Source organism: Aythya marila, assembly GCF_965140915.1.
Source record: "Aythya marila genome assembly, chromosome: 10".
In the NCBI taxonomy this organism is placed as follows: Eukaryota; Metazoa; Chordata; class Aves; order Anseriformes; family Anatidae; genus Aythya; species Aythya marila.
The window spans coordinates 12,423,592-12,440,545 of record NC_139051.1 but is presented as its reverse complement, the minus strand read 5'-3'; the positions used below and the strand labels follow the sequence as shown (position 1 = coordinate 12,440,545).

Here is a 16,954-nt window from a genome sequence, read left to right as displayed (position 1 = left end):
TTTGTTTGGCTTGCAGTTTGTAAACAGGAACATAATAAGCATTTAACTACCTTTTTCTATAGTGAAAAAGTGTAAAAATTGTTGTAATTTAACATAGTATAGTTCTATGTAAACTTCTGGAATTGTTCATGAGCAGTATGAACTATGACTTTTCCTGGCATTTCTCCTCTCCTCCCTATCTGCCCCCAATATTCTTTTGCTCCTGGCATTTTTAGCATCATGTATTGCTGCAGATGTACTGTGTAATACAAAAGAATGGTAAAACAAGGTGTCACTTGGCTTATCAAGGACTAGTTTCTCTGAATATAACTTCTTAGTGTGACTATCTCTGTCTCTGAATTAATTGGAAATAACTAAGGAGGGGACAGTGCCAGCAGTTCTTTTTCCTTATTCACACCACCAACCTTTCTGTGTTTGCCCCTGTGTCAGTTTTTATGGGTGTGTTTTTTCCCAAAGGTATCATATCACAAAAGTGTTAGACTGCAAAATGGCAACACTGAAAGTGTGTGTTAACATATGTAAATAAATGCTTCAGAAATTATAAGAAGATTAGCTTTCTGGAAAATAAATTAAATGTTCTTACGGGTAAATTGTACGTAGCTTTGTGTGTTATTCTACTGATTTATTTTTATCTGTATTTTGTTTGCTAATGGAAATTACTCAAAACAATGATGAGGTTTTTGAGACAGGTATTAACTTTATATGTATTTGTTGACGCAGCAGGAAGCAGCTCAGGCATATGTTCTTTCTTGAGAGGGCAAATACAGATTTGCTCACCAGTCTCTTCACTCTTGTATCCTGGAATCGTTAACAAAGATGCTCTTTTTTTCTTACTGTTTCAAAACAAATACAAACAAAAATCACTTCTTTCTTGGCGTTTATCTGTTGTGACCTGACATAAGGACTAACAGCTAATTGCATGGGAGCTACCAAAACTGTCTTTAGGTCATTACACCAATTCCGTTGCTTAAATTACTGCCAAAAGTCCAAGTGGGTATACTGTTTCAAGTCTTGGAATGAATAACTTGTTACTATGTGTACTTGGCATATGCAACATGTGCATGAAAATTTAAGCTTTTTAGGAACCTGAGGTTATAGGATAATGTTTTCTAATTGAAATATCCAAATAAAAATGTGGATGGATACAATAGGATGTGACAGTGTTTGCTACTCACATTTCCTTTTTTCTTTCAGTCTAACAGTATTAGGTATTTCTTCTGTTCCTTCTGTTTTTCTGAGTTGTTCTAACTGAACTGACCAGTTGGCTCTCTGCTCTCGTCATAGGAAGCCTTACATCGGGAACAAATGTTGGAACAGAAGCTGGCAACCCTTCAGCGACTACTTGCTGTCACGCAAGAGGCTTCAGATACTAGTTGGCAGGTACTGGCAGCCATCCTTTCCCTACTTAGACTGAAAAAATAGTGATATATAAATTGTATCTATTACTTTACAAATGGGGGGGGGAGACCTAAGAATAAAAAGCATGCAGTGGTTCTCTTAAACTGTGAAAAAGACAATTTTTACTAAGTCTAACAATTATGTACAGGTTTGAAATAACTGTTAATGGTAAATAGTCCAATAAAATGAAAATAAAGCGGTTGTGTACTGGAACTACTTAGAGCACAATATTCTATTGAAATAGTTTATTTGTTTTGCCACATCTAATATTAATGCAAAGAATGAAACGTCTCTTCTAGGCTTTAATAGATGAAGACAGGCTGCTATCAAGATTAGAGGTTATGGGAAATCAGCTACAAGCATGCTCAAAAGTAAGTAATTAATTTAGTAGAGCTCTGTGCTATGAACACTGAAATATAGCTCTTCTAAAGTATTTTGAATTAGACGTTTAGGAAAGCAGTTGGATTGTGAACTTTCTGAGATGAGGCTATACCGTTTTGATAATCTGAATATCATGAAAATTATAGGTCCGTTCTGTATTTCATGGAATCATTTTAAATTTAAATAAATGGCTATCGCTCAGCATCTTTTTAGCACAAACTGATTTCTTTTTTTTTTTTTTTTTTTGTATATGCATATAAATGTGTATAGTGAAACGCAGAAAAGAATTTGTCATAAGTGAGAAGCAACCATTCTGTCAGCCCTGTTTACTGTGAATATTTCTTTTCAAGTAGGAATTCGGAAAAAGGCATTAGACATGTGCTGTCTCATATTTAGAGACAAAGTAACAAGTATGCCATGCCTTGCATATAACGTGCAAGGCCACTATTATGCCTAAATTATTTTTTTTTTTTCTTACTCACATCTACCTAGGTTATAATAACTTTTTTGCAGGTCCTGTTTCAGGTCTTTCAAATTGGGACCTCAGATGGTTCTGGTTTATCATACCGTAGGTCTCCTAGGTTTGACATTGATTTTAGGAAAACTATACTTTTTCTGAACACAAAACAAAGCTCATTATAGAATGTGTACCATCATCATACATACAGGTGGTTTACACACAGTTATGTCAAGAATCCTTGATCACTGATTTGCCTGTAACATTTTTCTCATTTGCCAGCAATTGTTAAATATTCTGGAATAGAACAGGTCTTATCACAATCTAATGTATTCAGCAAAATATTAATTTATATTTTATCTTTGTATTTGAATTGTACATACAGAATCAAACAGAAGACAGTATACGAAAAGAGCTTATAGCATTACAAGAAGACAAACACAACTATGAGACAACAGCCAAAGAGTCCCTGAGGCGGGTCCTACAGGAGAAAATTGAAGTAGTCAGAAAACTGTCTGAAGTGGAGGTATTCTAGTTTCATAACCAGTCTTCTGGAAATACTGAAATAGTTGTAACAGCTGCTGCTTAAATCCATGTTTGTTGCCTGTAGCAGGCCACTATCTGTTGTATTGTAGCACTTGCAGTATACTAAATAACATTGTTTATTATATGCTAATCTAGTACTTAACGTTGTTAAAGAAATTGAGAAATTAGTCTTGAAACTCTTTGCTCACAATTTAGAATGGATAAAGTAGTCTTATAGAAGTTAGTATGACTGGGAAAGATGCAAAGCTTAAAATGACACGTGATTTAGAAAAACTGCTGTTAGACCTTGTTTAAACCCTAAAATTTAGGGAAATATAAGCTGAACTGCTCATACAAATTACACTTAAGAATGAGCTGTTAAGATGATGATGTGTTAGACACTTTGTTTAAAGTTCTGCACCTATTATATCTCTCACTATTGTCTTTTCCAACTCTCTTTCCATTATCCTTATTTGCTATGATTCTATTAGGTTATGAAATATCCTAGACTTGCTTATTATATTCATGAAGTGTGCATCCACTTCATGCTTTTTAGGGAATACAACAGATTTAGTGCTGTAATAAATAATCTTAAGAGACTTCAGTTAAATACACCTTTGTATATTTTAATAGTTCTTGACAGGTTTGTTAATGGTCAGAGTTTCATGTTTACTTATAGCTTTCTCCTACTTTCCAATCACATATTTCAGCTCTTTATTCTTACCAGTCACAATTAAATTTATAGCCTTTTTTTTTTTTTTTTCATGTGCATGAAGCTAATATCTTTTAACATAATCTACTGGTAATGTTCTATAACAGAACAGAATATTACCAAGTTTTATACAGGTGGCATTTTTGGTGGACTTGATTTGTTGTGTTTAGCCTTAATAATTAGGAACAAAACAGTTTGAAAGCAAGTATGATTTGTTGCATATATTGTTCATGGAAATGATGGAATGTTTGGTATTTTATTAGTAACAAATCTTGTATTTATTGTAATTCTATCTTACAGCGGAGTTTAAGTAATACAGAAGATGAATGTACTCATCTTAAAGAAATGAATGAGCGGACTCAGGAAGAATTAAGAGAATTAGCTAATAAGTACAATGGAGCTGTAAATGAAATTAAAGATCTTTCTGACAAGCTAAAGGTAATGACAACCTTATCTGACTTACAGTGGAACTGTAATGCATGAAAGAAAGTTCAATTCCTAATGCAGCAATCAAGCAAAGATTAAGAAACTATTAAAATGATAAGTAAATGAAAGAAAGATGCACATTAATGTTTACATATTCTTTTGGTTTACATTTAATGTGCCTGAAAGTGTCTTCAGTTAAATTGCTAAAAAGGTTCCCTTTCCATTCACCTTAAAAGTTAACATATTTTTGAAGCTGCAGTATGTTTTTAATGTAAAACTATGTAATACATGAAATTTCATATTCAGTTGTTTCATATAAACAAGACCTTTCAACCTTAAAAAAACTTAACTTAGTTAATGGGAATGAAAGCTATATCTAGAAATAAATTTGCATTTCACGTTGCCTTATTGTGCAGTTTCAAGCACAGATGGCCCACGACAGTAAAATTATGTCTCAGCTTCTAGGTGGAGAAGAGCACAATGTCATGTTTATTCAACTAAACTCCTAAGTGTATTAATATTTAAAGGTCCTTTATGCTGGAGAAAAAACTAATGACAGTGTGATAAAGCCTGTTCCCAAAGAGACTCCTGTCTAGATTGACAGGATTGAGGAAGGTAGCGTTCTTTTTTTTAGCCCTGAGACAGATGTAGTTGTCCTGGATAAATACCGGAATTTTAACTTAAGTTCTTTGAATCTCAGCTTAGCATTTCAGATGGAAATTTCTTCTTTCCAAATTAAAATACTAAGTTGTTGGTCTTAAGGCCCCTGGTGTCTCAATTTTGAATTAATCATTGATGATGATGAGTGTACACAAAAGGATCAAAACCAAAACTTATTACTTAGCTTCGCAGGGAGGGAAATCTATGAAACTTACAATGAGGTCCAGCAAGTGAGAAGCTGTGGCTTTCAATCAAGTTGATCTGTGCAATGTATGTTCAATTCAGAAGGCCCTCTGGGTTTTGACTGGTAATTTGAGATGGGAGACTTCAGGTATTTCTTCGTTCTTGGGCCCTGGTACTGTTCTGCAGAACTCAGGTGCTTCAGACAAAAATTTAGTTGAAATGCTTTGAGATTTTTTCTCTCTGTTATTGTGCCTAAATTGAAGCATATAGAAAAATAACAGTAGAAAAAATTTGTGTTGTTCATGTTTTCTTCATCTGACTACCAAAGGAAGTTACTTTAGCGCATTTAGTCATAAAAACATCAAGGAAATGTACTCCTTTAGATGTTAATTTTAATTTCTTTGGGGATTTTTCTTTTCTTTTGAGCAGGTAGCAGAAGGAAAACAAGAAGAAATCCAACAGAAAGGATTGGCTGAGAAGAAAGAACTGCAGCATAAAATAGATGAGATGGAAGAGAGAGAGCAAGAGCTTCAAGCAAAAATAGAAGCTTTGCAGGCCGATAATGACTTCACCAATGAGCGGCTAACTGCTTTACAAGGTTAGTCACTAGTGGGGAAAAATTGTTTTTTTGTTTTTTCTTTTAATCTGTGAAATATCTTTTTCTTGGAATTCTGTTTACAGTACGGTTAGAACACCTTCAAGAGAAAACTCTTAAAGAACACAACAGCTTAGGTAGGTGTGATCAGTTTCTTGTTTAAAGCTGGTTTCCAGACTATATCTGTTCAATTCCTTTTATTATAATAATCATGTTGTCTCGGTTTCTGGCAATAGAGTAACGTATTTACAAGTTTGCCAGTATTGGATTCTTCTCTGCACAGATTAACATTGAAATATGTGTGACCACAACAGAGTGCCAGCAGAGGGCGCTGCTGTTGTGAGTGTTCACACCTAGGGTTCGTTGCTCAATTTGAGGGCTTTTTGCCTCCCTGTCCCTTAATCCCACCAAAGATTTTGTTGTTGTCGTTTTATTTTGTTTAAATTGTTTATATATATATATATATATATATATATATATAATATACATATATATGTAATGGACAGTAATTTTTTGGATGATAGCAACATTGTACACATTCGAACAATCGGAAACATGATCTGTACTGCTGGAAAATGTGTTGTTTTGTTTGATTAGATTAAATACTTGGAAGAAATAATGTGAAAAGCCATTTGCATTTCACAGTGCTGTATTTATAAACAAACAAAACCAAAACATTTTGCTTGGTTCTAGAAATAATACCCTTTCTTAATCCTAGGCATACAAGTCGATGACTTCATACCTAAAATTAATGGGAGCACAGAAAAAGGTAGTGTATCTCAAGGCTACCTTTTGTCTTATGGTTGATGTTTGAACAAATTCTTTTTGTTCTGTGAAGTCTTACTTTGAATAATATTCTCTTTAAAAAATGAAACAGCATTTGACCACTCTTCTGACCAGCAGTTTTTTTGCTTAGGCTCTCAGTCCAGGCAGGTTGTTTTGTTTTGTTTTAGCAAATTCTGTAAATTCAAAGGAGCCAAATGTGGAAGTTGTCTCTTTTTTTTTTTTTTTTTCTGTTGGAGTCTCACTGGAATCAATGGGAATCCAGTGAAGTGGTGTCAGACCCGTGACACAAAGTGGAAAACCTTCATTAACCATTTTCCCCTTTGTTTTCCCTTGCAATACAGACACATACAATTTTTCTATTAAATTGGGTATGGTAAGTAAAGTCAGCAAATTTTTTTTTGCTGTCTATAACGTATGAAAAATGCAAGTGTGATGTGCAATGACACACCAATAGCAGAAGCTATCTTTAAAACTTGAGTATCTATTTACAAAACAGGAGTTAATGTAGATTAACTATTTTTTTAAGACAAAATTAGTCTAAGCTAGGTTTTTTAACCAGTACATCTTAACAGACATTTGAGAGACAAACACTTGAGGATTTTAGTATAAAATAGTCTGACTAAATGTTTGCCTGATTTCATATATAAAAAGATTATTCCAGTTGTGATTCTAAATTCACTAAATTGTTCCATTAACTAAGATAAATTTGTTGTCATGTGTTCATTTAAAATTATCCCTTGATGTAGCTTTCTTGACCATTTGCTACATTTTCCTGGGTAGTGAAAGCTCTGAGGAAGCCTGGTAGCAATAGTTGGATGAGAACTTGTCGTTCCAGCTAATATTTATGCTGTTTAAGTGTTTGGAAACAAAATTTAAAAGCTGTCTATGCTCTAATTTTTAGCTTTTTATCTAATTTCTTTGTACTATAAATGAAGAGCTTCTTAATTAGGGAGAATAATAGCAAAATAAAAGCAGTTAATAATGGCATAACTTCATGTCTTTTACTTATTTGGAGCAGGAGGAGAGAAACATTACACACTGACAGGAACTGTGTAAAAAACTCCTTTATCTAAGTGCTAGTTATCCCTTTGCCTTAGCTTCAATCCATCTTTTCTATGAATTTCCATAGGTTTCAATTGGTAATACTCCTCATGCTTGATGGGTAGAATGGTTAAGAAATAAACTTGCCTTTATTTTTATTTTTTTAATTTTCCACCCTAGAAAATAGTTAACTTCTTGACAGTGCAAAACTGAAATACTGTATAAAAATCACCATTCTTTGCTCTAGACATAGAAACTGTAAGACTTCAGTAAGTTAGGTTGTTGGAGGTTTTTAGAAAATCGTATAAAACAGTGGAAAAAAAAATTGCCTAGCACTGAATTGAAACATATACTAAAAGCTTTCAAGCTATGAGCTCAAATATATTTTGCTTTACAGGGAAATAACTTGCAACATCATAGTAAACGTAGAATAAATGCCTGTTTTTTTTGTCGAACACTTGCTTTAAATTTGTGTACAGGAATACCACATCTTTTTAAATAGTGACACCTCTTTATTCATCAAAATTGATAAATTGTCTGAAATATGATGTCAAAAACAAATTAATTATTATGCAATTATAGCAATTAAATACCAATGTACCTTTGCTATTCACTCTTTTTCTCAAAGTTTATGAAGCAATCCCCCTTTTGATTTATTTTGGATCACATAACAGTCAAAATGTCACGTGGATGAATGCACAGAAATACATATTCCTTCTTCCCATGTAACAATAGGACAGGCACTTATGCTTAAACCTGGGAGTTTTAGAAAGCTGTCTGCCAGGTTTTTTATTTTCATTTTTTGACTATAGACACTGTAGAACTTCCCATTCAAGTTGTCTGTGTACATGTTTATGAAATCAGTTGCCTTTTTCTCTCATGCGTCTAACGTTATTTTATTCTGTGTTTTCGCTTAGCTTTCCATATTTTCTGTTGTACCACATTCTTCTGCACATTTCAGCTATACCAAGTCCATTGACATTCCTCTGACTCTTTAGAGTTTGCTGTCTTGTGTTCTCTTTGTGACAGACTGTGCCTTTCTCTGTTCTTCTGTCCTTTATCCAGCTCTCATATAATGACAGATGGGCAGTAATTTTTTTCTGCCGGATTTTGGATTTTGCCCTCTTGAAATCAGCAGGGAACAGTTACTGTGTTTTGCTGAGTAGGCTCACATTATTTTAGAAGAACTGAGAATTCAAGGGTTGTAATGTAGATTCAGCTGCTCCTGCAGTGAAAGAGGTTGTGGATAGTTTGCATAAGGAAAAGACGCATAGATAAAGGTAGAAATTAGAAATTCTAGAATTGGATTTGTACTACATAGTATAGCCTGTAAGAGAGAAAAAAGGTTCCCTCTATCTGTTTATCATTACAGTATTACACTCTTCCATCATTAAATGCTCTACACAGCTAAAACTCTGAGACAAGATTTTTCTCTTAAATATTTTTTGATGTGCTGCATATGACCCCTCCCCCCAATTTATTTATTTATTTAAAGAGGAAAAAGGTAAAATTGTACAAACTTCGTATGTTTTTTAATGTTCCTTTTGTCTCTTTGTCTCTCAAAACTTCAGGTCAAGTCCTTAAGGTATATTCCTAGACATAATACTTAAACTGTTGCAAGAACAAGGATTTTACATGACTTTTTAATGTTATGGACAGCCACAGAAGTAGAGGAACAAAGAGCTCTTCTAATAGTGTCTCTAGAGTCATTTTATAACTAAGTGTTTTAAAGTGCTGATGGTTAGGCATTCATTTTCTCTCAATGCACATATGGAAATTCTGGTGCAAAAGGGAGTAACTTATATTGAGCCACTGACAAACATGTAGAACTAAGTTATTTCAGTAACTTGTATTTTTCTCAGTGGCTTTCAGATTTAAGTTTTTTTGAGCCATTGATTATATAAAGAAAGATACTAAAGACTTGTGTGCAGTCATTTAAGAGGATCATGTACAAAAGCTTAAAAAAAAAAAAAGGGCAAACAGATGTTATAGCCATGGTGACCGTGATGCTGTCTTTTAAAACCCTTGTCCTTGTGGGTTAGAAAAGTAAAACTTACTTTTTAAAGTTACTTTCAAATACAGTAAAGGTGCATATTATGTCCTTCCTCATAACAGCTAGGTTGCTGATATCAGAAGCTAATGATGGAGCAAATTTGTTGAAATATAACCAATTTTGCTGGTTTGTGTACAAAAAAGCAGCCTTTTCTGTTGAGATTGTTAGACTCTTGAGGTCAAAGGATTTTAAGGTTCTTCAGAATGCAAATGCTAGCACTGTTTTAAGAGATGGAACTGGGAGCTGAGCAAGGTTCTTTTCCATAAAAGACTTAGATAAACCTGGGAGTTGAGCCCAGTTTTTAGATCTTTACTGCAGAATGTCCTCCTTTCAAAAATCAACTGTTTCAATGCAGTGAACCTTTTTTAAAAAGAGTAAAGGAAGATATTTACACTTGTAAACTAAATATTGTTGCATTTCAAGAGGGTATGCCATATGAAGAATAAACATGGAAAAAAAAATAATTAAATACCCTTTTAAAGCTAAGAATAAAATGCTGAAGACTGTAGGTTAAATACACGCTCCCTATTTCTTCAGCAATTGGGTTTGGTATTTTCCGATATTAATGTCTCATTCTGAATTAACAAATAGGAATTGATGACAGCACTATGGAGTTGCGTGTTTCAATAATGTATCATCTTATGTATTCTAAATTTATTGTCATTAGAATATCACTTGTGTGTTGATCTTTTTGCCAGAGGTCTGAAGTTGTAAATGGGAATTCAGTGGAATTCATTTGTCACCACCTAACCTGAAAATGTAATACTGAAAATGCCAAATGCAGAATGTTTGGAATTTTCTAACTTGTTCCTACTAAATTTGGTAAATAAAGTGTTTTTTTAAATAGCTTCTACTGAGGTAAGGGACTTCTCCTCATGCTTAAGAACTGCTCTTAGACTTTAGGATTTGAAGGTACCCTTTTGAAGCTGATCAGACAGAGTAATCTCTTTCTAGTATCACCCAATCAGATGTTATTTCAAATACGTATTGTCTACTTGCATCTAACCCAGACCTCAAAAGTTCACTGTAAATACACAATGACGACTATTGTTAATATACCTTTCAAATTTTTGTTGCATCAACCTGAAAATGGTAAGAAGATGTAAACTTCAGTGTTTCTTTCTTTACTAGAGCACTTTCTTTCAAAGAGTGGAGGGGACTGCACTTTTATTCATCAATTCATAGAATGTCAGAGTGAGTACAAGAGTGTTCGTCACATTTGCTTTAAAAACAACACAAAACTCAGAAAAGGTGGATAAAACCCAGAATTTGTCACTTCTGTTCATTATTTTGGTAGTAGCAGAAACTTGTTAAGCATAGAACTGTGGCATTGTGGTATTAAACAGATGCCTCTAGTAGGAAGAGGATATCGTTGCTCTTGGAAATTAATGATCGAATTGTCTTTTCTTAGCAGTTAATCCATTATTTTCCTCTGACCAGTAAAAGGGTGGTAGTGTTGCCACTTGATACTTAAAACTGAGTGTAATTTTTCATCTGTGTTACAAATTAAGAAGTTGAAAGCCTACAAATGTCAGTTTAAGCAAACATGACAGGCTGCTGTGGGACAGAGATGAGGTAATGATGCCTTTTCTCCATTTCACTTCTTTTTTACATATTTATATTTTTTTATTTTACATATTTTTCTAATTATCTGTTACAAAGAACAAAAAGGGAAACAAGGTTTAAATTTCTATGTGGAAATATAAGAGATTATTTTAATAAAAATAGTGTAAATACGCAATACCAATCTTTGGAAAGATGTAATATTCTGGAATGAGCAACTTGTTTTTCAAAGCAAATGGGTTTTGAAATTGAGTGATGAAGCAGCAGAATCTGCATATGTGTAATTAACAAAAAGGTTGTATTAACACTTAAGGTGTTAATACTTGTTGTCCAATTAGGAAAAAGAGAAAAGTGCTATTAAACTTCAAAGAAAGGTCCTTGGTAGCATAAGGAATTATTTTTCCCCTAATACATAATTTCTGTTAACTCTTCAAGTTAAACAGAAATAAGATGGTCTTTTTTTTGACATTTATGCCTGTTAGGCTCCCCTCCCCTTTGTATTTCAGTAGGGAAACATAACAGACTTGTTTGACTTTACTGCTTGTGAAACCAATTGCAGTGCTATAAACTGAATGACGGGTTACTACTAAAGTTTATCAAAGAAAACTTAAATTGTATTAAATTGAAAAGTCCTTATTTTTAAAAGTGTATGAGTGGTAGCTGTCTCCAGGAGAGTTGACGTTTAAAATAATTTTAAATTTCACAAAGAATCCAGTTCATTTATTACATAATCTGAACTGAAGTTGTTTTTTTGTTTTTTTTTTTTTTTGGTCTGGATTGAAAAAACGGGCATGCTGAGTCATGTTCAAATAAAACTTGGTTGACTGTTTTCATTGTTTGGGCATTAGCTTAACCTACTTTAGCAAAACTTAAATTAGTACCAAGTCTGCAAAGGAAATGTGGCCAGTCTTGTCACTATTGAGAAGCAGAAGCAACCATCAGGATCTAATGAAAGATTTTAACATGCAATTTAAAGTAGTAACAATAAAATAAAGGTCGATTTATGTATGTCTCCCCTTTCTTGAGGGGTTTGAAAGCTAGAGTAGAGAAACTGTAAGGCTTTGGTGGATTCAACAGAATGGATATGAGCTTCAAGGGTTCAGTGTTTTTGCATTTTTCATTAGTATGTTTTTACTATCAACTAAGAAAAAGATTCCAAGTCTGTTTAATTTTGTATGTAAAAGCTGTTCTTTTTAGTCCTGCTCCTGTGTTTCATTCTCTGCAGCAGTGAAGGTTGGGAGGTAGTGGGGGTCACCAGGAACGAGGCTTTAAGATGTTCAGCAAATACTGAAGTTTAGAACGATATGACAAAGACTGGCAGGATTGAGAAAGGGCAGCCTGTCATACTATACTACGCTTCTCCTCCCTCCCCCGTCCCGGTTTTCTTTGGGAAAGGAGCAGGTGTATTATAAAAATAAAATGAAATCCTGGAAATGCACGTCACATCTTTAAGTAGTCTTTGTAGAGTTTGCTGTTTCATAATAAAAGCAGAGGCATTAAAACTATCATCTGCAAGAAATCTAAAAAGAAAGGAGAAGCGAAACAGCTGTGATGCAGTTTGAGAAGAGAAGGTTTTGACTTCTGCTGGTAGGAAGAGGAAAGTGTGCATATTGCTAGTTCTGGGGAGGAAGCAGGGAAGAAATCAGGAAAGCTTCAGCAGGGAAGTGAAGAAAAATGCAAGAGGAAAGAGTCAAGGAAATGTGTGTAAAGTAGCATGAGAAAGAGAATTTGATGATTAAGTTATTTAATATTCTGTATAAACAGTTGCTATGAGGTTAAAGGCAATTAAAAGTACTTATATGTTAACATCAATCCAGACTCCTCAAGATAGTCAGATTTTTTTTAATTTTTTTTTTTTTTTTTGGTAGGGAAGAAACAATAGGACTCTTAAAATCTCAATTGCAATGCAGCATGGATGCTTAACGTATGTAGCATTGTTTGTAAAACCTGACTTTAGTGTTTTGGTTTTGTTTTGTTTTTCCAAACAGTAGGGCTCACAACATCATCCAGTAACTCTTGATCTACAGCAGCTATAAAATGTTATGAAATCTTGCTCTGAATGATCTGAGAAGTATGCCGTTTTCTGATCATTACATCCAGTTCACCTGATGCTCATTTCATAACTTTTTTTTTCAGTTACTACTGGTGAAATCCAGTACAATCGATAGCAAAAAAGACACGTTCTTCTTCCTCTTAATTAGTACTGGGTATGAGTCATTGCCAAATGTGATGATTAATAGACAAAAGAGATGTTTAGTGCCCTGTCAGCTTCCTATCTTTTGTTCCAATTTAGCTGTTCCTTATGACCTAGTTTTTTCCTCATTTTATGATTTTGCATTTATGATTTTAAATGCAAGTCAATTTTTGCCTTTTTACTATTCCTTTGCGCTTCTATTTCAATAATTTATGTATCTAAATGGAGTAGGTTTTGAATGGATTGAATGGCTGTTTTCAACTTTTAAAAATGTATTTATGACCTGTGGGTGACAAATGAAGTTAAAACTGGTTAGTATAACTTTTTTCCGGATGTTTTGAAACTTCTGTAGAGGGCCAGGTTTCCTTTCATTGGTCCTCAAAACTGGCTTCCTTGAGAGATTAATTTGGTACAAAAAACGAAATATATTGAGAGGGGACACTTGCTTAAGCAATCATTGTAATGCTAAGATATCCTATCGGATTGCACATAGTAATAGGCAACCTACTTCTAAAGGGGAATTCTTAAATTTAAATGACAGGAATTGACTTAAATATGATCTGCAAATCTTAACTTCAAAGCATGGTATTTCAGTAGAAAATATTATATATATGTATATATCAACAGCTCTTTAATTTTTGATAAGTAATTACTGGATAACATGAAATATTAAAACTATTTCTGCCAGAGGTTAAATCTAGGATCCTCTTTTTTCTTTTCTTTTGTGTGTGTCCAAAAACGAACATCCTGATTCAGGACAAATGGAGATTTTGTTTTTAATTACATATTTTTTAAATTTAAGTGATGGAGTTTATGAAGATTTTTATTTTTTTTTTGAAATAGTAACATGTAAAGTTGCAGAGATCTGAAACAGGGAAGTTTTAAAGATACAGGTATATCTACTTCAACTTTCTCTTAAGTCCTGATTGTCATCTGGATTCTGCTGTCTTTAGTGACTAGGGAGGTAAGAGTACAGAATCGAAGTATGAAATGCTATTTAATTTCATGTCTACATCCAATTTTCTATTTATTATCTAAGTATACACAGGCAAGCTGAAATAAGCTATTTCTTGTTGGCTTTCAACTATCCTAACGCTTTATTTTTAAAACACAGAGTATTTAGTCTCTTTGGAAGTTATGAGAGGTGCCAGCCACCAAGTAAAAAATATTTGCTGTACCAGCTTCGGGTCACACTGGGCAAGGGGACTTGAGTGTTATTGCTGAAATAGTGTCAAGAAAGCAACTTAGTTACAAATGTTGAAATTAAAATTGCCATAATGAGCATTAGAAAACAGTAAACCTCTATGGGAAAAGCAACATTTTTTTAAATCTGCACATAACTTTTAGTCATGGGAACTCGGGATTCTCAAAAATGTGAAGAGCTGCTGCCAATGTTCAGAGAGTTTGCGAGAATGACTGGGCCAAGAAGACTAATTACTTTCTTTTGTGTTATAATTATTCTGCTTTTTCAATGTCAAGACTTCAAGATTCATCAGTTCATAACATAAAATTTTCTTCTGTAAGCTGATCACAGAGGTGTATTTTAAGCTAACCATCCAGCATATAGAAGATCAGCCCTTCAGATCAGGCAGTTGATAGCTATTCTGAGTGCAAGGTTTTACTTTCAGCTCATTTTTTTAGAAATAAGGGCAGAATTCCGCAGTTCCTCTCTTGCTGCCTTCCTACCTGCACACTCTTCCAGCCTCAACTGAGTCCTGGAAAAATCACGTTTTAAGGCTTTTGTTTAGGTTTGATTTTATATATTTTAAGCAGAATAGCGTTCATAATATCATCAAGTCACTCTTTGCTTGCGGCTGTAGAAGCTCGATGCCCACTGTTGTCCTTCCACAGTCTAGGCACAGTGACTGTTCTGAACTGGATGACAAGTGACTTCCTGAACCCAATCCCAAAAATCCAGAGAGCATTTCAGTGCTTTACTGAAACAGTATTTATGAAAGCTTCTGAAAATGCAGGACAATATTGGTAGATAAGAATAAATGGGGGATGTATCTCTTACAGAGTAGTTTGTCTGGCTGGGGTGCAGGAATGGGATGGGACAAGCTTTTGGTCATACAAACATGTTTTCAGACTTCAGGTTTTTATGTCTAAAAGCTTGGCCATTTCCATCTGTGGTTGAAAAAGATATCTCCATTCAACTCTTGTCCTGCATCTGTCCTTAGATTGTCATGTTGACAGCAACACGCCATCAGAGGAATATAGAGACTTCGTAATCTCCAGACCTACATGAAGCCAGAAACCATGACTAAACTCACTATTTTTTGCTAAGGAATTGAGAATGATTTCCTGTCAGCCAGCTTGCTTAATCTGAACTCTTGTACGCACTGTATGTCCTGTCTTCTCTCCATCTCAATTACCTGTTAAGCACATGGCTGAACCAGCAAACTGTGCTCTGCCAGATTGTCAGGGATCCAGCAGGGAGAGTGCCGAATGGGGATGAGAAGCAGCTTCAGCCTGGTGTTTCATTGGGTGTTAACAGCCCCCTAGGAATGCTTTCAACACTGTCTAAAGTGCAAGATTTACTGCATAGAAATTGATTATTTGATCTGTAAGATACTTGACCCTCAGTAACTTTGTATGTTGGCATTGCCTAACCTCTTGCTAAGCAATATGAAATAATGAAATCCTGTAACAAGAAATTAATTGCTGCTTTAGTAGTTCTCTTGGTATCATTGATGAATCCAGACTTATTTCCCTGGGTCTTAGTGTTTGTGTTCGTGTCCTCCCGGAATAGGCTACTTAGTTAGAAGTTAGCAATCTAGCCTCAAATTCAGTTTTTAGGTGTTTATGCACCTGACATACATGGGTAGACTGCCCTGTCTGTGCTATGTAAACTCGGTTTTGTGAACCTGAATGTGATGTATGCACAGCCTTATGGAAAGCAGCGTTCTGAAAGTTTTAAGCTAGTAAAGGCTATTTCTGTATACTTTTCATGGGCACTGATAAAGCAGTTGTGATGTGGAGGTGGCTTCTCAACTGCTATTTTACCATGGTGTATTTCTAGATGTGCACTCTATTTAGTGGGTGTTCATTTCAAGCAACTAGCTCTTAGAATTCCTTTTTTTTTTTTTTTTTTTGCTAGTTATAACTTGAGAATTTATTAATTATTTTTTGCACCCACTTAGATTTAAAAAAAAGTTCATTTTAAAAAAAATCATAACTTTTCATTAGTGAACCAAAGCATTAATAACGTAAGTTTAATAAATTGCAAATGAAATAATTATGCACTTTATCACCAAGTTCCACAAGGTTTGTGTGCTGTTTCATTATTCCATGCCAGAATAAAGTTTTTGTTCAAGCCTGAGTTGTAATATTATCAGCTTTTAATTTGGTCATGGAATGTAGTCTACGTAGATGTGTGCAGGGAAAAGCTTGCTTAATTTGAGCTTGGAAAGTAACACTTATTTTGTTTGGCAGACAAGATCATAGATGAAGGACATCTAACCAAAGTGGAAGAAACAAAGCTTTTGAAAGGTTAGACTTATGGATTTATTTAATTGTTTTTGAAGCATGGTTTTTGCGTCACTTTAATGTCTGTTCTGTCTTTAACTAGCAGTTTGAGTGTTGTTGAATATTCGTTTAAGAATAAAAAAAAAAAACAAAAAGCAAAAAACAAGGGGAGCTATATCGTATACTGAACTCTGCTCCAAATACTATTGTGGGGTAAAAATGTTTAGGGGAAACTAATTTCTGAAGATTGAGTGCATGAAATTCTAGTCTTGACTGAATTCTTAACCTGAATCTATGTTTTCTAAAAAATAGATAGTATTTTTTGCAAATTGATTTAAATCTCTCATGCCTGCATAAATTTCAATCATGATTTTGTTTTTATTATAGGAGGACATAGAAATACTGTTTAGCTTCACTCAAGTTGTGATTAAGAATTTTTAATTTGACTTGTTTCTACTTTACACCTTCATACTTACTTTAAAATAACTATTAACCTTCTAAACTTGCCTTTT

At 34.1% G+C, this 16,954-nt stretch overlaps 1 protein-coding gene across 23 annotated transcripts in view; it reads left to right on the top strand.

Annotated features, from left to right (window-relative positions):
* Positions 1-16,954, top strand: part of SLMAP (sarcolemma associated protein) — an 88,735-nt gene that overhangs the window by 47,367 nt on the left and 24,414 nt on the right. For 4 of the 23 annotated variants that reach the window (XM_082768183.1, XM_082768184.1, XM_082768179.1 and 1 more), the window contains exons 7-15: positions 1,285-1,380; positions 1,698-1,769; positions 2,622-2,762; positions 3,774-3,911; positions 5,172-5,340; positions 5,424-5,474; positions 6,056-6,106; positions 10,349-10,411; positions 16,410-16,466. In XM_082768183.1, coding sequence (XP_082624309.1) covers positions 1,285-1,380; positions 1,698-1,769; positions 2,622-2,762; positions 3,774-3,911; positions 5,172-5,340; positions 5,424-5,474; positions 6,056-6,106; positions 10,349-10,411; positions 16,410-16,466 — 838 coding nt within the window. The remainder of the gene's footprint in view (positions 1-1,284; positions 1,381-1,697; positions 1,770-2,621; positions 2,763-3,773; positions 3,912-5,171; positions 5,341-5,423; positions 5,475-6,055; positions 6,107-10,348; positions 10,412-16,409; positions 16,467-16,954) is intronic. The other 19 variants (XM_082768189.1, XM_082768196.1, XM_082768197.1 and 16 more) reach the window with 11 other exon arrangements.